The 24,277-nt window shown below is 54.1% G+C and overlaps 1 protein-coding gene and 1 long non-coding RNA gene across 11 annotated transcripts in view; one reads left to right on the top strand and one right to left on the bottom strand.

Annotated features, from left to right (window-relative positions):
- Positions 1 to 24,277, top strand: part of IQSEC1 (IQ motif and Sec7 domain ArfGEF 1) — a 397,406-nt gene that overhangs the window by 260,481 nt on the left and 112,648 nt on the right. The window contains exon 1 of one of the 10 annotated variants that reach the window (XM_054480329.2): positions 8,647 to 9,163. The exons of 8 other annotated variants lie outside the window; for them this stretch is intronic. In XM_054480329.2, coding sequence (XP_054336304.1) covers positions 9,096 to 9,163 — 68 coding nt within the window. In that variant the 5' untranslated portion in view covers positions 8,647 to 9,095. Of the gene's footprint in view, positions 1 to 8,646; positions 9,164 to 15,479; positions 15,591 to 24,277 lie in introns of those variants that run through there. One more of the 10 variants, XM_054480336.2, reaches the window with a different exon arrangement.
- Positions 20,509 to 21,639, bottom strand: LOC129032690 (uncharacterized). The gene is made up of 3 exons (XR_008501442.1): positions 21,560 to 21,639; positions 20,898 to 21,061; positions 20,509 to 20,702 (listed from the first exon to the last, which is right to left on the bottom strand). It is a non-coding gene; the product is annotated as an uncharacterized LOC129032690 (long non-coding RNA).

Below are 24,277 nucleotides of genomic sequence, written 5' to 3' on the forward strand. Positions count from 1 at the left end.
GTCCAGGTAAGAGTGAGTTCACGTCTCTCCCTGGGCTTCTTTGTAACAAAAACGGGGCAGGTTTTAAGCCCAGCATCTTTGGCAGGAAACAGTATCTGTGTGAAACTCAGTAACATTGTCTTGTTTTCGTGGTAACCTTCTACTTACAGCAGATGATCCTAGTTTTCCATTTAAAGGAGTGATATAAAGTTTCCTTTTAAAATAAATGTATTCAGGGGTGAAATCCAACCAATGTATTATTTTGTGCATTGCTTTTAGCTTCTTATTGTTGAAAGTGTGAAACATGCGTGGAAGTGGAGATAGCTGCTTGGTGAAGGTGAACCTCGGAGTTGTAAGGCGAATCCCACGCCTGCATGGCACAGCTTTGCGCCTCATGCTTGAGTTTCTTCCACCCACTCCATGCTGTTTTTCATGTTCAGCTCTCCCAAAGGGTCTCCAAAAATGTCTTTTTACAGCTGGTTTGTTCAAATCAGGGCCCTAACAAGACCCACACAGTGCACGTGTCTCGTAAGCATCCTTTTACCTAGAGGCTCCCCTTCCTTTTTCATCCTTGCAGTACTTATTGAAGGAACAGGGCCATTTGCCTGTGGCATGTCCCACATTCAGGATTAGGCTGATTGCCTCATGATGTCATTTAAGCTGTTCCTCTGTCACCTGTAGTTCCTGTTAACTGGGAGTTAGATCAGGAAGCTTGATTAGACTCAGGTCCAATTTTTTTAAGCCAGTTGATTTTAAAAGAAAATATTTAATAAATAACTAGAATGGTCCATAAAGAGAGTGCACCATAAAGGTGGGGTGAGGTTGAGCGCGGTGGCTCATGCCTATAATCCAGATACTTTGCGAGGCCAAGGCAGGAGGATCACTTGAGACCAGGAGTTCGAGACCAGCCTGGCGGATATGGCGAAACTCCATCTCTATTAAAAATACAAAAATAGCTATGTGTGGTGGTGCATGCCCGTGATCCCAGCTACTCAGGAGGCTGAGGCATGAGAATCGCTTGAACCTGGCAGGAGGAGGTTGCAGTGAGCAGAAATTGCACCACTGCACTCCAACTTGTGTGACAGAGTTAGACTGTATAAAAAAAAGATTTTAGACAGGGCATGATGGCTCACGCCTGTAATCCTAACACTTTCGGAGGCTGAGATGGGAAGATTACTTGAGGCCAGGAGTTCAAGACCAGTCTGGTTAACATAGCGAGACCTCATCTCAAAATAAATAAATAAATAAAGGTGGGACGAGGGTAGAGTTGGGAATGGTCTGGGAATGGAGGAAAGCAATGGAGCAGGTTCAGGTAGCAGACTTACCTCTACAGGTCTGGGTATTGGGAAACAGCCCAGAGGCAGCAGATGACAAGGAAAGGAGGCAGGGAGGCCAGTGAGGAGGTGAGGGCCCAGCCCAGGGTGCTGCAGTCCTTACCAGTCCTCACCAGTCCTCTTTGAAGGGGATTTGTGTGGACAGGTGCACGCATGCACGCACGCACGCACACACACATCGCACACCGCATGTGCGCACACACACACGCACGCGCACGCACAAGGGGAGGGTTCCCGTTTGGCCCCCCTTGACCTGCACGGCAAGACCCAGGGAGTCAGGATACAGGGGCTAAATAATTGAGGCCTCTCAGCACAACAAAATGGGGATTGAAGGGAGCAGCTTTCTTCTTTGTCTAAGGAAGGGGGTAGTGAATAGGCACAGCCTGCAACAAAAGGGATTTAGGTTAGACATTGAGAAGGACTTCCAAGCCAGCTGAGGAGAGCCGTGTTATGTAGCGGTTATGAAGCATGTCTCAAAGCAAAGCTGCTTCAGTTCAATTCCCCACCCTGCCGTGTTCTATCTGTATTAACTCTGGGCGTGTCTGTGGACCTCTCTCTGCCTTCCTTTCTTTATCCTATAGATCAGATAGTAACAGCACCTACCTCATGTGATGAGCCTAAGCATTAAATGAATTAGTCACACATAGAGCAGTGGCTACAAGAACCATTCAGTAGCCCTTAGGTATCACCGTTCTTGTTGTGTTGATGGAGAGCTGTGCCACCCTGGAAGTTTTAAAGATGGCCATAGCCAGAAACTTTCAAGGCTAGAGGCTTAGAAGGGCAGTTGCTATAGATTTGTGATCTTCTATATAGCTTTTACACAGTACAGTCACACAGTGTTAGCTCCTTCCATTTGTTTCATCTTCACAACCCCTGGAGATAGATCCTATTTTTCACCCCATGTTGTGGATGAAGAAACTGAGGTAGGCCAGAAGGTGTGAGGAACGGCTTGTGAGGATCCCTTGGCCAGTGCAGGTCTCAGAATCAGGACTTCTGATCCGGAGTCCCAGATCTGCGGCTTCCTTGCTATGTGACCTCAGGGCAAGTCACCTCCACCTCTGAGACTCCGTTCTCCATCTCCAACACTGAAGAATGAGGCCGGAGCCTCTGGTGCCTATGTTGTCTGATTTCCTTGCATAGAATATCTGAGCACAAACCCTGATGGTCAAACCCAGTACCATCTGCCCTCCCCATGGCTGAAAGGAAACATGTCAGAACCCTCAGAAGGGACAACCCATGGGGACTGGCTGTCACTTTGACTGATTGCTAATGTGAGTCCTGCCATCTGGGGTGTCATCTGTCCCACGGCCATGCCACCTGCAGAGGTACTCAGTTCTAGGGTCTGGCTCTGCCCTGACTCCAGTTGGGGTCACCTTAGCAAGTTCTTGGAAAAACATCCCCCAAACAGCCTCTACCCAGATGCTCAAGAGCTGCTCAGGATCCTGTTTCTACCCTCCTATGGCATAACTCGATAAGACTGTGCAATTGTCTTTATACTTCCTGCCGGCCTAGCCTGGCCCAGCCTCGGGGGACAGCTGACAAACAGAGGCCAGACGGTGAGCAGGCCCTGGCCCCAGATCCCACCCTGGCAGGTCATGTCCCTTATCTGGGACTCAGTTTTATTTGCAAAATAAGGGCAGAGGGATCAAGTGAGCTACTTGTTCATTCATTCATTCGGCAGGTATTCATTCATTAACTCCCCCTCTGGGCCAAACCCTATGCTTGAGGCACGAGAAATAGATAAGCAAACCCCCTATTTGCCCTCCTGTCACTTCCAGTCTGGGATTATCAGCCCTGCGGGGCTTTGAGGGGCCACAGGCATCTCTGGAGCTGAAGCAATCATGGGCAGCTTCCTGGGGGAGGAGGCAGCTAAGTGGACCTTGAAAGACGAGAAGGAGCGGAGGATACAAGAGGTATCCTGTGGGACAGACACCCACAGATGTATTTTATTTGGCTTGCATAGGATTAGCCTACATATCATTGTAAATTTGAATTTATTGCAAACATATAAAAATCAAGAGCTTTTACGTAAAAACCTGGATTTCTGATATCTGAAAAATCAGAGCCCTTATTCCTGCAGAGCAGCCATCAGCCAGAGCCAAGCCACAGTTGTTCCATTTGACCAGTCGGAGTCCCCCCGTTCTGCCTTGCTTCATCATCCCTCCAAACCTGCTCCCACCAGCCATCCCTGTGTCCCTGTCACTGTGGATGGAACCTCCATTTTTCTAGTTATTCAGGCCAGCAACCCAGGCATCATCTTCCACTCCTCTTTTCTCTCTCACCCCCTCATCTTATTGATCAGACATTTCTACCAGTTCCACTTTGAGAATGTCTCTAGAATCCAACCTCTTGTCCCCACCTTCCTGTCCACCACCCCAGTCCAAGCAACAGTTCCTCCCTGGCCCCTGCCTGGGCCATCGCCCCCTTGTGGTCTTTTTTCTGCACAGCAGGTAAAGTGAGGCCCTGCAGGCCAAGTCTGGCAACTTGGACGCCAGCCCTTTGTGCCCCCTAAGATGGACTTGCGGAAGCTCTTCTCTGCCTTCTTTCCCAGCTCCTGCCCTGAAGTGAGTGCCCAGCCCCTGCCTGCACACTGGATATTAGTGGCCATCCTAGGCCTGAGACAAGATGGTGGAACTCAGGATGCCAGCTGCCCGGGAGGCTGGGAGCCCCCCACTGTCCTCCAAGACCCAACGCTCTCAGCACCCTGGACTTTCATTTTTCCATTTGGAAAACAGGGGCATCCCAGCACCTGTCCTCAAAAGGCCAATGCTTCTTGAGAAGGGGGATTCAGGGTTTTGAAGTTCAGCCAACTCGGTGTGTGTGCCTTCCTGAGCCTTGCATGGCTCTGGGCACCATTGGAAGACTGCAGATATAAATGACAAGTGATTTATTTTGTTTTCAGCCTCCAGAGCTTTAGCTTTAGAGTCAGATAGGCAGAGCTGGGTTTATATATCATCCTGAGTATCTAACCTCAGCATCTGAACCTCAGTTTATCCAATTTGTAAAAAAAAAAAAAAATGCTGGGGAGATAATAATAACTGCTACTTCATAGGGTGATTGTGCAAAGAACTAAGCTACATAGATCTCCCCACCTGCTCATGTGAGCTCTCAGAGCAGTGAGGGAGGGATGCAGAGACAGGTCATCCAAATGCAGGGAAGAAATGGCTGCAGTCCAGGCTCAGGAAATGGAGAGGATGCGGGGCAAAAAAGGATGGACTCCTGGAGAAGGGAAGTGTATCATCCAGAGAAATGATCTAGTTTATACGCCTTCTTCATGGCACAGCCCACTGTGGGAAATCGTTTTCATTTGCTCCCTTGGTACAGAAGGAAGGCCAGCCCCACCAGGCTCCACAGTTTTGTTCACCAAATCCTCAAGTGATATCTGGCACAGAGTAAGCCAATCAATGAATGTTGACTGGGTGAAGGAACAAGCCAATGGAAAATTGGCTTCCTAGAGGAGGTGTCCTTTGAGTTTGAGCCTTGAGCATTGGGTCCTGGTAGGAAACATGGGTCACTACACAAGCTCCCTTGCAGTGTGGCCCGTGATGGGGCTGTGTGCAGGGTGGGATGGGGTTAAGGGAACTGGGCACCTGGGCCAGCAGAAGAGGGGAGCCCTAACCAGACCTGGGCCAGAGGGTTGGGGGAGAGAACAGTTTCATGAACTAGAAAGAGAGAGACCTGGGTGCAAACAGCCACCCATCAGGACTGTGGCTGCCGAGGGGCACAGGAAGCGAGGACAGAGCTGAGGCAATGAGTACCCTGACCTACCATTCTCTCCTCCACCTCCTGACCTCCTGCCAGGGCCGCTGCTGGCCACCCCATCAGGAACCAGGAGGCAGTGGGAGCCCGGGAGCTGCAGTCCCGGGCCCAGAGCAGACTGGGGCATGTGGAGAATAATTGGGCAATATGTGCAGAATTCCTGGCCCAGAGTGGACAGGCCTGGAGATCTGGGAGGGCTCAGGGGTGTTGTGATGGAGTGGGGGCCACTTGGGGGTGTCAGGAAGCTCAATGCAGACGGAAGATGGCAAAGGGCCTTGCCCACCCCGCCCTGGTCTCTTGTGGGTGATGGTCAGCATGAGAGAGTGGGTGGAATAGGAGAGGCTGCACGGGCCCCCGGTGAGCAAGGAGGGGTCTCATACTGTCACCTGCAGTTCTCCAGGTGGGAGTTGAGTATAGTGTGCCCATTTTGTGGATGAGTGATGTGGAACAGTGGCTTGCCCCTTAAGCCAGAGGCAGAAATTAGAGGGTCTCAAGGCCCTAAGACCACAGGCAGACACATCTCAACAGGCGAGGAGAGGGCACACATTCAGCAAGGCCTAGAGACCAGACAGAGGCTCACTGACCCTCACTCAGCTTCCAGAGTAGGGGGCACCCGTTCCAGTCCTCATTTCCCCAAGCAGGGTCCCCTTCAACACTGTCCCCCCGCTGTGCCTGCTGCCTTCCTCAAGTGTACACAGTTCCTGAGCTCTGCCCTGCTCTCAAAGGCCAAGTTCACAATGGCATCAGCATCTCCCAGGGAACAAATGTATCCTTTCCTTTGCCTGGGCGGCAGTGACTTCATCCCCAGCGGGCTGTGTGAGTCACTGGACTGAGGTTGGAGGGCGAGCCAGTTCTCTGCAGAGCCCGGCTTTGGCCTTGTGGCTGGGGAGATGGAATGGCTGAGGGGGTGAAGGCTTCCACGCAGACCTGCCCTCGCTTCCCCTGCTCTTGCTGGGGCTCCCTGCATCCTACAGGGCAACTAGCACTGAGCACCTAACGCATGCCTGGCAGTGCCAGGGGCTTTTTAAGTGACAGCTGGTATTTACTGAGTGCACTCTCTGTTTCAGAAACCATTATGAACTCTCACTTCATGGACTGGTCATGCTGTCCTGCAGACAGTGATGTTGAGAGGTTAAGTCTTATACCCAGGGTTACACAGTTGTGGTATCACTCATTCCTCATCACAGCCCGGAGCGCAGAGATTTTTTATTCCTATTTTGCAAAGGGACAAACTGAGGCTCTGCAAGAGGAAGTAGCTTGTGTAGGGACAAAGGAATCAAAGATGAGTAAGGAGTGCCCTGTTCTCAAGGATGAGCCCCTGAGGATGGCAAAGACAGATAGAGTGTGACATGTCCCTGATGAGTGGATGGATGGGTGGATGGACAAATGGATGGACAGATGGGTGGATGGGTGGATGGATGGACAGATGGGGTAGACGGATGGATAGATGGGTGGATGGATGGATGGATGGATGGGTGGATGGATGATAGACGGATGGATGGATGGATGGATGGGTGGGTGGATGGGTGGATGGATGGATGAATTAAGGCTCATTTGTAATGAATTCAAATTTACAATGATATGTAGACAACGGTGAATGTGGATGGGTGAATGGATGGACAGATGGATGGATGGGTGGATGAATGGACAGATGGGTGGATGAGTGGGTGTGTGGATGGGTGGGTGGATAGATGGGTGGATGGATGGATGGATGGATGGATGAATGGAGTGATGGATGGGTGGATGTGCAGGTGAGGGAACAGATGGATGGATGGGTGGATGAGGGGATAAATGAATGGATGATAGGAAGGAAGATGATAGATGGATATGTGAATGGATTAATGAATCCATAGATGATTCATTGGAGAGGAAGGTGTGTGGATGTGTGAATTTATGAATGAGTGGGTAGAGATAAAGCGAGTAAGCAGAAGCTACTTCCACCCACAAAAGACATTGCGAAAACTTCCCTTACTAGGAGGACAGGCCAGATAAACATTTGAATGGAGGCCTTAGTCTGTGTGGCACAAGGAACCGAGGCCAGTATGAAAAGTGACAGGAAAGTAATGTCCAAGGGAGAGTTTCCTTAGGTCAGTGGGGTTCCATGATGGAATGGGGAAGCTTAAAGAAAAAGCAACGAATGGGGAGCCTTGAAAGGTAGTGAGCTTCACATCATTGGGGGTGTTCAAGCAGAGGCTGGGCAGCCACTCCCGTGGCATGCTGTGGAGGAGCCCCTGTGGCAGGTGGAGGTCTGCTGTGGTGGCTTGTGAAGCCTCCTCTGATGACAGGGAGAAGAATTTGGGTTTCCGAGTCCCCCAGGGAGGCCACAGCCTTTGTAGAAACCTATCTTGCTTTTGGATTAAAAGTTCTTTCCTGGCTCAGGGGATGGAGAAGCCTGCAGCTGCTAATCCTTGGTGTGGGAATCAGGCTAAAATCTGAGACAGATTTCCCATTCTGCACAGGCCAAGGCAGGGGGCCTGGGGACAGAGCAAGGCTTTGGAGCCCTGGCCCCACCCTCCCTGTTTCTGCAGACAGGTGATGGCCCTCTCTGAGCCTCAGTTTCCCCCTGGTGAAATGGAAGCTCTGCTGCCCACTATACATGATGCCCAGGGCCCTGTTGGGTGCCAGGTGCTGGGTGCACCTGCCCTTCTGGGGGACTTCCTGGGGGCTGTAGGTGGGGAAAAGTAGATCTGTGAGCGTTGACCTTGATCTGTGAGTCATTATCCCTGGGGGCCGTGCCTGGGAAGCCCCAGCTGCCTGGCCTGGGCTGGGCCTGGGAGCAGCTGGTGGAGACCAGGGTGGGGGCTCAAGCTGGGGCCTCAGTCTGGAGATGCCCCAGACCCAGCCTGGGCCCAGATCCCAAGGCCTTCAGCTGCTCAGAGGCTCCAGCCCTTCATCCCACCCCACTCCATCCCTACAGAGAGGAGCCAGCTTACACCCTGACTCCAGCGTGGGCTCTTAGAGCCAGACTGCCAAGGTTCAAATCCCACCTCCACCAGTTCCTAGGTCTGTGACCTGGGGTAAGTGACTTCCTCTATCTGTGTCTCAGTTTCCTCACAAGTAAACCGACACTAATCAAAATCCACTTTGTAAGGGCGTTGGGAGAACTGGATGAGTTAGTTCTGGGCCTGAGGAGGGCTTAGGCCAATTCCCAGAGCTCCACAAGCCCACAGTAGCCTCAGGTGAAACTAAGGCTGGAGGGGGCTGACCACACCCAGCATCAAACAGCAAAGAAGTGGCCCAGCCAGGGCTGGAAACCGTCTCACCCACCGGCTGGAAACCGTCTCACTCACCAGCTGGAGACCCTCAGGGCCAGCCACTGTCCAGAGGAGCAGCCCTGATTTTGTCTTTATTTTGCTTTGTGTCAACCCCAGGCTTTCTCTAGGAGTGAGATGGCAGAGCAGCCCCTTCCTCCACCCTCATCTTGGCCAGCTGGTCGGTGGGCCGGGCTGCAGGCTTTGGGCTGCGGGGAGAGAGTTGGGTTTAAGCCTCTGGGGAAATGGGGAGGATGTGGGCCCGCCCTCGCCTCCCCGCCCGCCTCCCTCTCTCTGAGCTCGCCTCTCCCATCCCAGGCCAGCCTCTGGAAGCAGGGCCAGCCCCTGGGCTCCGGCAGCTGAGCTTTTCCTCACTGGAGGACGCCCCTCACCCATCCCGCCCTGAGTGACTCACTGCTCCCCTGGCCTGCAGCCACCACTGTCTCCTGGCAGGAGGCAGGCGCAAGGTTGTGCAGAAGCCACAGGGTCTAGTGTGTGAGGGCCACTTCGTCAGGAGGGTCTGGAGCAGCTAGACAGGACCAGAGCACAGAGGCTGGCCGGTGGATAGTGGCTCAGCCCTACAGTGGCCTGTGGCAGCCGGTGCCTCCTCTTTTCCCTAACTTTGGGGGCTTTTTTTTTCTTCTTCCTACCATGAAGAAGGAAGGGACCTGAAAATCTGTGAAGAGAGCCATTCCCTGGCCAGGAGGAGACGCCGGGTGGTGAGGCAGTGGTGGTGGGCCCCTTGGCCACTCGCTCCTCCACTGAACCAGGCATGAAGGGGGATGGCAGTGCCGTGTGGAGCCTTATGTGGAAGTACTGCATCTCTGTGAGGACACTCAGGTACCGGGACGCGTGCGTGGCTGCTCTCCCTGGCTGTCGACTGTTGGGCTGGATGGTTTGCATGGCTGTACAGGGTCCAGGAAGGAGCTGGGATGGAGGGAGCCGGAGCAACTTTCAGTCTCTTGTGGAGCGGGAGGAGGAGAGTGGAACAATGGCCAGGGGGTGTGCTGCATTTGGCTGGGATCCAGAGCACCCATTCAGGAAAGGAACTCCAGGGGCAGGTACAGCATGTGTTACATAACATGCTGGCACAGGGCACAGCTGTGTGACCCTGGCCCTGCCCCACAGCCTCTCTGAGCCTGTTACCCACCAGCGAAATGGGGCTCATGCTGGTCCCTTCAGCGCTTGGTGTAGTGATTCCTTCGTGACTGTAAACGTCAGTCACTGAGTGGCTGAGGGCTCAGCCCGGACTCAGACACCAGGCTGCCCAGGTTTAATGTTGGCTTTGGCATTGTTGGTGGTGTGAAGCGGTTTCACCTCTCTAGCCAAAGTTTCCCATCTGCAGATCCTTTTAGGATTGTTGTGAGGATTTAGTGAGGTAATACACACTAAGATCAGGGCCCGGCGCGGTGCCAGCATTCATTCAGTGTTGGATACGATGACCCTTGACGTTGAGCTTTCTCCCCAGCTGGACAGCTGTGGGGGGTGGTGGGGGTATCTGGAATGGCGCCTTGCATGGTGAGAATGAAAGGGTGGAGCAGAGCTCCTTGGACCCCTGGGGAGGGGACACCACCCGTGATCGCTGCGGCCTCTGCATCTGCCAGAAGGAGGGAGACCAGGGCGCAGGAAGCCAGGTCCCTTGTGATCTCAGGCAAGGCTGGGGTCTCCTCATCTGTAAAGGGGAACTACATGGGGCCAGAATTTGTATATGGAAGGGCTTAGAGGCAGCCACCTATTTGGAAGATGTGTTTGTGCTTGGATACCGCCTGAGGGCATATTATTTTATTTAAAGGGGTAGATTTGCAACAGGTAAGGGATTGAAAGATTGTCTCTCTTTCTTTCTGCCCTCACTCTCTGGTGTATAAACTTTATAAACATTCCTTCCTTCCTTCCTTCCTTCCTTTTTGCCTTCCTTCTATTTCTCCTTCTTTCCTTGTTTCTTTCCTTTCTTCCTTCCTTCCCAAAATACTTGTGACAGCTTACAGAAAATACCTGCAATAAAATAGTTAATAAAAAACATCAGAAGCCAGGCATGGTGGTGTGTGTCTCTAGTCCCAGCTACTCGGGAGGCTGAGGCAGGAAGAATGCTTGAGCCCAGTTCAAGGGTAGTGTGTGATGATCATGCCTGTGAATAGCCACTGCACTCCAGCCTGAGCAACACCGTAAGACCTCATCTCTAAAAAAAAGAATCAGGAGTGGAAAAAGCACAATTTAGAATAGGATGTCATGAGCTACGTTAGAAAAATAGAACAGAACAGAGATATACAGGGTCCTGAGGTTCTTCTGTTGGGGTAAAAATTGCCAAGTTTCCTGGCAGCCAAAGGGAAAGGGGAAACCCAGCCACGCAGTTTACTCTCACTGTAATAAGAAACCGTAATTACAGTGGCCATAGTTGTCTCTGCTGCTGGGTGAGAGTGTCTGGGGCCCTGGGCCTCAGCCTCAATGGCGGGCCTTGGGCCTGGGCAGGTTTGAGGGAGCAGGGCAGACAGTGAGGGCTAAAGTGTTCTCTTGGGATGAGGATGCCAGCTGACTGTGGGAAAGCAGAGAGGCAGAGCTCAGCCCTGGAGTGAGTCAGCGGCTGCCTGCCCCTGCCCCTGCCCCTGCCCCTGCCCCAGACCCCGGGATAGACCTACTGGGTGGGTGACTTGGGAGCTGGGCCAGGCAGTGGGTGAGTCCTGGACTTTGGTGAGCGCTCCATGGGCTTTTCCTTGTGACCACAGCTGGATTTTCCTGAGTCCCGTTCTGTCCCAAGGTTTCCAGGGATTAGCACTTTGGAAACCTCAGGGCTTGTTGACAGAATGCAGAGGGCTCGGCACTGGGAGGCCCGCTGTGCCCTGTCCAAGGGTGATTCGCTCGCTCCCTCTTGGCTGCCGTTTGCCCACATGGTCTGTAGGAGAAGCAGCACCTCCTCACAGAGCCTGGCAGACTGGCCTCTCTGTGCCTCAGTCTCCTCATCTAATGGCACGGCCACCTGACAGGGCTGTGGGGCGGGGCCTTACGGGAGGGTTTGTGGCTGTCAAGTGGTGATGGGCAGGTAGCTTCACAGGGGTGTCACGAGCACTGGCGGGTGGCCTCCTCACCACCAATGAGAGGAGAGTGGTGGGGTGGGTGTGGGCACCATAATTGGCACTGGGTTTGTCCCAAACCCACTCTTAGCACCCATAACTGCCAGGCGCCCCTGTGGTTAACTGGGGAGGATGGGCCTTGGGCTCCAAGAGAAGCACTCTGCCCTCCTGACCCCTACCCCATTCTGTTGAGAGCCCCCTTAAGGACTAAGGCCACGCCCCAACCAGCCAGCCAGCCAGGAGCAGGCCCTCTGCGGATCCCAGCCCCCTCGGCTGCCAGGGAAGCCCTGAGTCAGCAGGTCTGTGGCCCAAGGCAGAGCTGCCGGCGGCCACAGGGACAGATTGGAGGGTTGCGATCGGACAGCGCATAGTTTTCCACTTGCGTCTTCAGATTCCCCTCCGAGGAGCCTGTTGCCCCTGGCTGGGTCCCATTCACATCTGGAAAAGCGAGAGGTGTGTGTGGAGCAGCTGTTGGCCTGCCAGCCCTGGCCCTCTGCCCAGGGGTTTGGCGACCGCAATCAAGGAGCCGGGAGAAGGGTCTCTGGAACTTTGGCCCGAGGACTCTGAGAGGGACGATCTTGGCCACAGGCTGTATCCTGGACAGAACAGCTTGGGAGCTGGGCACCCCAGGGTTTAGAGCCCACAACGGTAGGTTGTGAGATGTGCAGCCCTCGGGCAAGTTACTAAACCTCTCTAGGCTTGTTTCCTTGCCTGTAGAGTGGGGGGGAGCCATGCCAGCTGGGCGGGCTTCTTGGCAGGTCATCACTGGGTTCTGTTGGCTTGGCATCCAGCAGGGTGCATGGTTGTGGCACCCCCTCCTTGTCCTCTGAGTCTCAGCATGGGGGCTTAGGGGGATAACGTGATGAAGTGGGAAGCACACAGGCTCAGAAATCAGGCCAACCTGAGTTCAAAACTGGGCTCAGCCCCTTCCTACCTTGGATGTGACTTTTAGAGATGTTCTGAAGCTTCCATGAGACGATGCCTGGAAGCCTCCCCCGGCTGCAGTAGGTGCTGCTGAGGCATTGGCTGTTTGTATAACAGGCCGCCTCCCTGAGCCCCTGTTTCCCCGCATGTGAGATGTGTGTGGGGATACAGTAGTTCTGGAGGGCAGATGAGACCCTTTAACCAGCTACCCGCCCCTCCCCTCCCTGCGTCTTCCCTGGCTGGCCTTTCTCTGGGCACTCACCTCTGGGCCCCTGGCAGACAAAGGCCTTGCTCTGGGTACAGGGCAGTGCCCTGATAAATCCACAGCCCCTCTCAGGTCAGGCAGGAAGATCACTTTTGCATCTGGCATTATATTGAAAAAGAAAGATCATTTTGTGCCTTGAGAGCCAATGGGGCATTTGAGCCTCTTGATGGGCCAGAGCAGCTCGCTTGGAACACATGGGGCCCAGGGTGCTGGTTGGTAAGGAGTGGGGTGGCCTTGGCTGCCCTGGCCCTGCCCCCCTCTGCCTTCCCACCGTGGCTGCATCTGGGCAGGAGGGCCGTGAACAGCTCAGCTGGCAGCCAGCCTTTGAGAGCTTCCAGGGAGCTTCCTGGACAATTAGCCATCTGATGCCCCTCTGCAGGAGGGCCAGTGGGCGTTCCTCTTGGGACAGAGTGCTCACCACCTCCCAGCCTGGGCCATGCCTAGGCAGCTCTGATGCGAGGACATTTGTTCCCACTTGGAACTGGCACCATCCTTCCTACGGTGCCCGCTGCCACCCACCCACACACTGAAGTGGCCTGGCCCTGTGCTCTGAGCCTCACAACCCATCTGCTCCCCAGCTCTGGACAGCCTGCAGAGACCAGGACTCCCTGAGGCTGAGGAAGGGGTCACCAGCCTCCTCCCCACCCACACCTTCTGGACACACCCTGGCTTGTGCTGTCTATCTCCAGGAAGAGCCCAGAGCTGAGTTTAGGATGGGCAGGAGGTCCTGGGCAGAGCAGAGCAGAGCCGCCACTTCTCTGGCTCTGGGCACTGCCTGGAGCACACATAAATTCCGTCATGGCTGCTTTCCCGTTTCACCCGTGGGCCTCACCATTGCCTCAGCCCTGCCAGCCTCACCTCCCTCTCCTCGGTTTCCATCTCTGCTGGTGACTGCCATCCCCTCTCCCTGCATCGAGTCTTTGTTCAGGGGATGAAGACCTACTCTGTGCCTGACACTGTGCCAGGTGCTAACTATCCATTCCCACATCCAGCCAGCTAGCGCCCACCCTGTGAGGAGCACTGTCCCACAGCACAGAGGAGGACTTGAGTCCAAAGCTTTGCGTTATTGGTTTCCTCACCGGAGTTGTGGGTGAGGCTCTTCTTGGCAAGCACCGCAGGGCAGCACTTGTCGCCGAGAGCTCAGAGCCCAGCAGCAAGGCGGCATGGGCATGAGCCACTCTGACCCATGGGAAGAGGCTTTCTTCTGCTGATCAGCAAGTAGTTTGCTGAGTACCTATTGTTTGCTGGCCCGCGCTAGACCCTGGGGTATAGCACTGAGTGAGGTGGACACTCAGGCCTCCTGGAGCAGATAGATGTTCAGGTGAGAGAGAAATGATAAAGAGAAAATAAACAAATGAAGATGCCTTCAGGCAAGGATCAGTGCCAAGAAAATAAAACAGGGAGGGATGACAGCGTGATCAGGGAGAGGGAGCCACATGGCCTGGGGAGGTCAAGAAGGGCCTCTCCCAGTGGCTGTCAGTGGATGAATAGATAAACACAATGTGGTCTGTCCAAAGTGTGGAATATTATTCAGCCACAAAAAGGAATGAAGTTCTGGCACGTGTTACAGCACAGGTGAACCTTGAGGACATCGTGCTAAGTGAAAGAAGCCGGACACAAAAGACCACAGAGTGTATGGTCCCGTTTCTAGGAAATGTCCAGAACAGGCAAATCTATAGAGACACGAGGTAGGTTTGCGGTGATCCAGGGCTGGGGAGGGGTTCTTTTTGAGTGATGAAAATATTCTAAACATAGATAGTGGTGACAGTTGCACCCCTCTGGGAATATACTATTAATAAAATCATTGAACTATACATTTTAAATGGGCGAGTTGTATGGTGTGTGAATTATATCTTAAAAAGACTGTTTGAAAAGAAAACAAAGACTCGTCTGCGGTGGTGGCCTTGCGTTGAGAGTGACAGGGTGGAGTGAGTTTCTGAGGACCTTGGGGAAGAGAAGGCAGAGAGAGCAGCTGGTGTAAGGACCCTGAGGTCTGTGTGCACCTGCAGGAGGAGCACGGAGGAGGAGGCCGGCAGGAGTCGAGAGGGCAGGAGGAGCAGTCCCCGTGGTGGCAGGGCCAGATCCTGGAGAGGGCTTGAAAGTTGACTGGGGCGGGAGAGCTGTGCTTTCTGTTTTAAAGCTGTCACCCGGGCTGCTGTGAGGAAATGAGACTGTGGAGAGGGAGTGGTGGGGTGTGGGGGGCAGGGAAGTCCGGTTGAGATGTGGCGGCCGGCCACTGTTTAGATGAGAGATGACAATTGAGACCCAAAGAAGGAGACAGACAGACTGACTGGCAGTTGCAGTGGGAATTCAGACAGGGACAGAGCACTCCTGGCGGGGAGGAGGCTTCCTGGAGGAGGGGCCTGGGCCCGGACACTGGCAGTGTCAGGATGGGCTGGTGGCGGCTCTCCAGATGGCACCCCTGTGGGGGATGTGGGGGGCCCTGCCTGGCCATGGGGAGACAAGACTGGCCACCCTACCCTGGCACCACCCCTGGGTCCCCTTTGGGCCCAAGATTTTAAGTAAGTAGGGCACCCTCTCTCCAGGGACCCCTGTCACACTGCCTTTATGCTGCTGGCTCCAGCTGGCCCTCCGTGAAAGTGCAGTGCCCATGTGGCCAGAGACCCAGCAGGGGCCCAGCACTCTGAACAAAGCAGCCTGCCTGGAACTTAAGTGGCCCTGAAACATGATCAGCCACCAGAGACTGTCCAGGGAGGTGGTTGTTTTATTTTTTGACTGGGGCCTGCCCAGTGAAGCCATTCAGGTTTGCCAGACCTGGAAGGAGCCCCCTCAGCAGTGCCTGGGGGCCTTTCGGAGGGCAGGTGGGCGGGGGCCCCAGGGTGCCTGGCACCCTCTTCCCTGGGCGTGGTTTCCTGGATGCCGACTGAGCAGGGAGGAAGTCAGACGTCAGGACCTGCTATGGGGATGGACCCACAGCTCATCCCCCGAGGCCGCAGAGGCAGGCCAGGCGCTGGGGTTCCAGGGACACCTCCGCCCCCTCCACTTTGAGACTGTGAGTACCACCCACCTGGCCCGGGGAGGGGACCTCAGCAGCCCTAAGAAACCTGTGAGGGGCTGGCGACCGTCAGGGCAGCCTGCCGTGGTAAGGGTCTTGGGGGCTGTGGTCAGAGTTTTCACTGTTTCTCAGAGCTGTATTCTGTGACGCGTTTCTCACTGCGTGGAATGCACACAGGCCCGCCCTGGGCCCGGGAACACCAGGTGTTTCCCCACAGCCGCAAGGGGAAGTTCTTTAGCTCCCCTGCGCATTAGACCAGCCCCAGGCCCTATTAGGATTGAAAACCAGGGCCCCGCAGCCCACCTGGATGGCTGGGAGTGTTGGGTCGCTGCCTATGGCCCTCACAACCACCCTGAGAAAGATGGACTCTTGACAATGCCCAGTTTACAGCCGAGTAAACTGAGGCCCTCAGAAGTCACACAGAAGTCAGAAGTCCTCAGAGGCCCTCAGAAGTCACACAGTGGCCCAGGGCTCCTGGAGCATATTTGGTGTGTTTCCTTCCCACACTGCTGCCCCCCTCAACCCTATGATGCATAAACTTTGAGCAAATGGAGGTTTATGGCTGAGGGAACACAAGGCTTCCCCAAGCTATGCTGAGGAGACACTGCCTTGCACAAGTCTTCCCTGCCCCAGGCTCCCTGGGGCCATTTCCCATCTGGCAGTAGCCCAGTGTGTGTCCCCCCCAAGAGCCCCTTGACCCACTGACAAGTTCAGTGTCTTTCTGAAATGATCCAGAGTGGAACCTTGAGGATCTGCAGATCCCTGGGGCTGGGAGGGTGTTGGGGGATGTTCCCTGGGTTCTGAGCTGTAACCCCTGAGCCTGACCTCTTGGGGTCCTTGGGCCAACAGCCCCTGGCTCACTGGGGTCATCAGGGAGTTCAACAGATGGGTCAGAGGAAGCTTTTACCGACCCAGCCTCAGGGAGCAGCCTGGGAGCTCTCACTCCCAGCGAAGCCTCCCCCACCCCAGCCCTGGCTCTTGGGGGTGGGCAAGACAGATAGCCCTTTCCTTAGGACTGGAGCCCAACCAGTGGCAGATGGAAAAAGTGAGGCCCAGTGATAAGGAAGCAATGGGCACCTTCACCCCTGCCCCCACGCTGCAGACAGAAGGCTGCTCAGTGCCCTGAGGGGTCAGTCACTCTGTCTCAAATCCCAGCTCCCCAGTGTGCCCCAGCCATGTGACATGGGACAGATGTCCCAACATCTTTGGGCCTGGGTTTCCATATAACCCACGGCGAAAGTCCTCCCTTCCGGGGTTGTTGTGAGGCTTAGATGGGGAAGCAGGCCTCTGTGGGGAATCTCCCTGTGGGCGTAGGTGACTCTGGGTTCCCATCTCACTGAGAGATTTACCAGGGCACAGTGCCCCTCAGCCTGGTTAGGGGAGGCTTGATGACCCTAGTGAGCCAGGGGCTGTTGGCCCAAGGACCCCAAGAGGTCAGGTTCAGGGGTTACAGCTCAGAGCCTAGGGCTCTGGCCTCCAGCTCAGCTACCTCCAGCAGCGACCTGCCTTTGTTGGGCACCAGGGCTCAAGCTGGGGAGCCTGGCCAGGTGGCTGCCCACACCTGTGTTCAAGGCCCATTTCGGTCCAGCCCAGCAGAGGCACAGGGCAGAGCAGGGACCCTGCTGCCTGCCTGGGGACCTCAGGGGAGCCCATCCTGAGGCCTCATGTCCTCACCTGTGAAATGGCCAGGAGTAACCAGGAGCCTTTAAGCACTCCATGACTCTGTGCAGAGTTTCATGCACATCATTCATTTGTTAATTCAGTCATTCAACAAACATTTATCAGGCACCTACTGTGTGCCAAGCACTGTCTTGTCTCTGAGAGTACAAAGGTGATAAACCAGATAAACCATCCCTGCCCTTCTTGGTGTTGGGGAGTCAAGCAATATATGACTAACGCAATGTATGCATGACAGGTCATGGGGGTGACATGTTCTGTGAAGGCGAGTAGGGCAGAGGAAGGAGATAGGCGCAAGGAGAGGTAAGCGGTTGGTTGTATTTTATTTTAACGGACACATGTCACCTATTAGAAGATACCTGTAGGCCATCAGGCAGCTGAGGGCGGGTTGGAGGGTCCACACTGTGGCCTTCATTCCCTGAGTCCCTTGAGGGCTAGGCCAGTGTGAGCTGTTCTCTGACCTACACGCAAGGGTGAGCTCATTAGCCCCATCCGATGGACTTGCAAACCAATGCCCAGAAATCCCAACCAGTGTAACTCCAGTGGCTTCTGGGAAAGAGGTGAGGGGACTCCGCCGGCAGAGTGGGTATCTGGACTGTACTCAGCGTGTGGGAGCATTGAAGTGGCTATCAGCTGGGCCTGGGGTGTGGTCAGGCTGTGGTTAAGAGCCCAGACCTTGGGAGGCCAAGGCGGGCGGATCACTTGAGGTCAGGAGATCGAGACCAGCCTGACCAATATGGTGAAACCCCATCTCTACTAAAAATACAAAAATTAGCCGGGCGTGGTGGCGCATGCCTGTAATCCCAGCTACTTGGGAGGCTGAGGCAGGAGAATCGCTTGAACCTGGGAGGCAGAGGTTGCAGGGAGCCTAGGTCGTGCCACTGCACTCCAGACTTGGAGACAGAGCAAGACTGTCTCAAAAAAAAAAAAGCCCAGACTTTGGTGGGAATTTCTCTTCCGCTGCTTTCGTAGCTGTGTGACTTTGGGTGTGTCGGGTCCCATCTCTGAGCTTCACTTGGTCAGTGAGGGCTGTCTTAGTTGCAAGTGACAGAAAATCCAAACCTAACAGGCATAAGCAGAAAAGGGGTTTCATTGCCTCCTGGAACTGAAAAGTCTAGAGGGTAACTAGCTTCGGGAATGGCGAAATCGCAGTGTTCATGTATGGATTTGAACTTTTCAACTCTTACCTCTGCTTTCCTTCCTATTGTCTTCACTGTGAGGCAGGCCCTCTCCATGTGGGCATCCCTGGCTCTGTGCCCGGCATGTAGCAAGTGCTCAGAAAACATTAGGCATTTCCTTTCATTCGGTCGTCACCAGCCCTGTGACAGGCCAGCTGCAGGGCCCAGGCTGTGGTGAGCAACACATCGTTTCTGTCTTGGGGATGTTCACAGTGCTCTGTGCGAGAAGGGACTAGAAAAAGAGGAAATGACTACACAGGGCACTCAGGGCTGAGAAGGGGGTGAGCTCTGAGGCCTGTGGGAGCCCAGAGGAGGGACACTGGAGTTTTTATCTGGAGGGGTTCCCCGAAGGCTTCCTGGAGGAGGTGGCAGATGAGCTAGATTTTAGGAGCAATGGAGGAGATGGCCTGGCAAATGGCAACTGAGGGAGCAGAGGCCTAGGGTCGGGTTCAGGACTCATACACAGTGGAGCTGACCTGGCTGTGCTAGGTTCTTGGAAGTCCTGGCTGAACTCAGAGAACTGGTTCTTGGGCCATGCCGGGCGTGCAGGCAAGTAGGCCTGCATGTGGGTGAAAGGTAGCCCCAGCAGCAAGGCTGTAAGGAAAAGAGAGAATGAGCACTTAGTGAACACCTACTGTGTGCCACACACCCTCCATATGTTGCCTCATTCTGGCCACTCCACAGCTTCCGGTGGTGTCTCATGCCCACTTTGCAGAGAATGAGCCACAGGTTCTGATCAGGTGCTGGAACAAACCACCCTTCTAAGTGAGTCCAGGAAACCATTTCCCCCACGAACTTAGAATTTGAGACTCACTCATTGGCCAGGCTCAATGGCCTCTGTTCTGCCATCAAGAGGCTGCTGGGATGTTACCCATGGCAGGGATAGATGGGGAAGTCACCGTATTCAAAACAGTCATGTGTTGAAACACCTCCCCAGCCTCTGATCTACCGGTAGTGGCAGCGGAAGCAAATACAGCAAATCTGAAACCCGATGCCTACAGAATAGGGTTGTGAAATGTGACGCCAGAGGCCCCCACACAGAAGTGGGTGTGGACGGCCACCTGCCTGTGAGCAACCAGGGGAAGCCAGCTTGGTGCTGAGTTTACACAGTGAATGTTAAAAAGACTTCGAAGCTGGCCCCAGTGTATTCGCACACAGTTGAGAAAGGCCAGGGAGGATAACAAGGGCTAGAATATAGGGTCAGCTCCCTACAGTTGCTGTAACCCCCTGGGCAGCTCCCTTTACTTCTCTGAGCTTCAGTGACCTCCTCAGTAAGTGAGGATAACATTTCCCAGAGTGAGGATTAAATAACATTATGCATGGACATGCCCATAGGCAGTGACCTAGCAATGGCTCAATGAGTGTCAGTGATGATTATCCCCAAGTAAAATAAATTTGAATTTAAAATTTTAAAAATGGTCATTTTTGCATCCATGGTCTTGAGCCAAATGGGAAATGGTTTGGTTCAGCCTCTAAGCCCCTGCGGGTAGGCACTGGGTCTTTCAGCCCTGTGTCTGCTGGTACGCCTGGGGCTCAGGAAATGCACATGGTGTGTTAAAACCAAGTTTGAATTTGTCAAATCCCAAGTCAATCCAGGATGTTCATTTCTTAAATGATACAGTGAGACAAAGTTTTTTGAAGAGGAAAAAGAAAAAAAAAGTGAATTTCACTCTGGGGAAATAAGCAGAGTGATGGGAAGCTGGAGGTAGATGCCACTGACACTCAGAGTGGTGGAGGAAGTGTGGGGAGGCTTCCAGGAGGAGGCCTCTAGTGAGCAGGCACTGGTCAAGTGGGGAGTGGAGGAGAGTTTGGGTAGAAACTGTAGGTCGAGTCTTCAAGGTGTGTTTGGGAAACAGCAGTCTTGAGTGATACCTGTCTGGGAGGGATAAGGGCCAGAGTTCAGGACAAAAAGGAAGGCAAGTGGTCACAGAGCCCAGGGTGCTGGCCTCTCCCTGCAGGCACGGAGGAGCCGCCAGGAGCTTTTGAGCAGGGAGTTTTATTAACCAGTATTTGTTTGGTTGATTAAAAAAAAAAGAGGCACCACAGACTGGCTTGACTGGCTTAAGGCAAAGGCTGAATTTATTGCCTTCCGTTTCTGAAACAGACAGGGCTTCAGGTACAGTTGGATTCGGGGGCTCAAACCATGACTCCAGACACCGGCCTCTTTTTCTCTTCTTCCATCTCTTTGACTTCATTCCCAGACAGCCTTTCTGCCCAGATGGCCCCAACAGCTCCAGGTCGACATTTCTCATATCTGGGCAGAATCGACTCTCCATGCTTAGCTTAGACCACATACCATCCCTGGACCAGTCACTTGAGCAGTGGGGATGAACTACTCTCTCTGATAGACCAAGCTTGGTACTGCATTCAGCCCTGGAGGTAGCTGACCCAAATTAGATGGACTGGGAATGGAGGATTGGGTTCCCTAAAGAAAATTGGGGTGTCTTACCAGAAGTGAGAATGGAGGCTGGTCAGGCAGAAACATCCTGCATCCATCACTGCGACCTGCTAAGACTTGTGGGCTGGTCATTCCACCACTGTGACCTGAGCCATGTGTTCTGCCATGCATCATCCCTTCGGGTCAGCCCCATGAGGTAGAGTTTGTTATGATCCCTATTTTGCAGATGAGAAAACTGAGGCTTAGGGAGACACAGTCACTTGCCGAAGGTCACACTGTTAGCAAATGTCATCAAATCCCAAATCAGCTTGACCTGAAGCCCAGAATCTTAACCACATGCTCCACTGCCTTACAGCAATCAGCAAAGAGTTTGAAGAGGATGCCTAGGGAGCTTGGATGGAGGACAGGCTGGCAGAGGAGACTGGAGGCAGAGGATGGGAGTAGGAGGCAGGTGCCACACTGGCAGAGAGGAGGGATCCTAAGACATAGAGCTGTGGTGTGCTAAAGCCTGGCTCTCAATGCACTGTCAGCTTCACTTTTGTTGTTGTTTCCTTATATAGATAAGATATCTGATAAAATATCTAATCAGGAAAGTACACACACACACACACACACACACACACACACACACACACACACACACACACACACACACACACACACACACACACACACACACATATACACACACACATACGAATTATTATGCCTACTGGTTTCTGCTTGGGGTGATCTTGGCAGGAGGAGGTGAGAGATGAGGGTCCTGAGCCTGGAAGTTGGAGTTATACTTGGGCTGCGGGCATCTGGGGCATTTCCGGGGGAGTTTCCCCAGGAAGTGGTCAAAGGGAGTTGGCCGCCCACCTGGCTCAGGGCCAGGGCGGAGAGCAGGCAGGATGGGGAAACAGCCACTCTGCACTTCCCTTTTCAGCCCTAAGGCTTCTCAGGCAAGGTCCCGCCTCCCTGATGACATTACACCATGTCAGAAATCAGCCTGCCCACATCCTCATGGCACAAAGGGGAAATCAAGGCAGCAGGCCACTTTAGCTTCACCGCCACCACATGGAGAGGTGTGGCAGTCCGGGCACCCGTCCTGGATTGGCTGTCGCCACACTGTGTGACCTAAGGCGAGTCACCAGGCCTCTCTGGGCCTCAGTTTGACATCTTTAAAATAGACCTATGAAGACAGAGCAAGCACATGAACAAACCTTTGCAAATAACCTGACCCAGTGCCAGGCACTTCACGGGCTGTCAGGATTCCTTCCCTGTGTGGTGATCTCTCGGAATCACAGCCTTGGAATCCTGGAGGAGAGAAGGGCTGTCGATCTCAGAAAGCCAGGCCAAGACCCAGCTCTGCAGCGTACAAGCCATGTGGCCTTGCGCAAGTCACTTCACTTCTCTGGGCCTCTATTGCCTTATCTGGAAAATGGCTTAATAACTACCCCCTCATGCATGAATGAGAGGGTTAACTGAAAGCCTAGCCCGTGGGATGGGGTTTGCCAGCATGTCTGGTTCCCACTGGGTTAGCTAGATATCCCCTCCTCTGTGAGCTCCCCTTCCTGCCCTGGAGCCGGATCAAGAGCGTTGTTCTATCAATAATTCAACCAACTAATATCGACTGTGTGCCCAGCACCGCTCAAAGCAGTGAGGACACCAGCGTGAGACCCCCTCCCTCACAGAGCTGGCATTTGGGGGTTGGGGGAGGCAGACAGGTGACAAGTAAACACACAAACGAGCATTTCCAACATCACAGTCAGGAAAACGAAGCAGGAGGCTGCGGTGGGGAGCAACTTGGCAGTGATCAGTGAGGGCCTCCCTGAGGAGGGGACCTGAGAGCAAGAAGGAGGTGGCCAGCAAAGATGGGGGCCGGCCTGGCGGCAGAGGGAAGAGGAATATGAACAGCCCCCTGGGGATTCAGGCTCAAAGGACAGAGGGTTTGGAGACTAATGGCAGCACTCTCAGAGAGGACGTCTGGCTAGGCGTGGACAGTGGACAGCCTGATGGTCGCTGGTGGAGGATGCTTACCTTATACTCTAAACATTTGCTGGAGGGAGGGTCAGCTGAGGCTCACCTCTGAGCTTCAACATGGGAAGGAGAGGTGTCCAGCTTGGCCTCAGACCCCAGACGGAGGGTGACAAGGTGGTGATGGTAGTGGACGGACATAGCCAGGAGAGGCAGCTAGGTTCAGTCCTGAACTTCAGAACCGCCAAGAAGTACCTAAGTAAGCCCGTTTCATCTTCAGGTACAGACACTCAGAAGGCCAGGCACCCGGCCCCTCCCTGGGGTTCCTGGGGTGGGCTTATGGAAGGGTAGTTCCTCTGCTCTCTCACCTGGCTTCCTAGAGGAGTGCAGGCTTAGAAGGTCAGAGCTGCAAGGACTTTGAGAAATCATCAAGCTCTCCTCCCACAGGACGGGGGATTCTGTGACCTTGGTCCGGGGAAGGGTGGGCTCCACTGGCAAGCTGGACATGCTGGGGGCTCTGGACTCTGGGGCGGGGTATGGGTGGGCCCCAGAGACAGGGAGGGATGGCTGGGCTCAGCCCCAAACTTCCAACAGCCAAGAATTACATTTCATCTGCAAGCACAGAAACCGCAGAGATAGGCAGACCCAGAAGTGAGGGGTGGGTGGCCTGCAGAGGCTTTCGAGCGGCAGCAAAGAAAACGGGATGTTTTTCAAGTACAAAATGGGTGATAAGCTCTAATGTGTGTATGAGTATGGTCCCAACTATGATCTCATTCCATTCTCACAATAAATCCTGTCCAACAGGAATATCTGCCCTATCTTGCAGAGGGGGAAACTGAGGCAAGCCAAGTGACTCGCGCAAGTTCCTTGCCAGCCAGAAAGTGGCAGCATCAGAATTGAGACCTAGAACCTAGCTTTCCTTAGAGACATGGAGGGTGGACTGGTGCAGTGGATGGGGCAGGTAGAGAGCTAGGCTGGCCTCTGCCCTCCTCCCAGGGGCAGCTGGGCCCACAGCTGGCGTCCCCACTACTCAGTTCTCTGGATGTTTAGAACAGCCGACAGGCCAGTTACAGAGCCGGCCCCACCTGCTGTGTCTGGATCCCGCATACCAGCTGGAGACAGAGTCCTTGCTGCAGCTCCCCTGACCCTCTTCCTAGGGGTTCTGTCCCCCCACCCTAACTGCCTTGGGCTTTGTCTACATGAAGACATGTGATTCCCTCCCGACAGTCTCATGCAGCCCCCGCCAGCTTCCTCTCCTGCACTCCACCCTTGTGAATTAGGGTCACCCCTACCACTGCAAGGATGGGGGCCAAAAAGACCTGCAGGAGGACAAAGCCTAGCAAAACTGACTTTGGACAAGTGTCTCCTGCTCCTGAATCTTGTTTCCTCATCTATAAAACGGGGAGAGAGATCCCGCCGGTAGCAGGGCTTTGTGATTTTGACTGCAAACGTGTCAGGAGAGGCCAGGCTGC

This window comes from Pongo pygmaeus, chromosome 2, assembly GCF_028885625.2.
Source record: "Pongo pygmaeus isolate AG05252 chromosome 2, NHGRI_mPonPyg2-v2.0_pri, whole genome shotgun sequence".
NCBI classification, from domain to species: domain Eukaryota; kingdom Metazoa; phylum Chordata; class Mammalia; order Primates; family Hominidae; genus Pongo; species Pongo pygmaeus.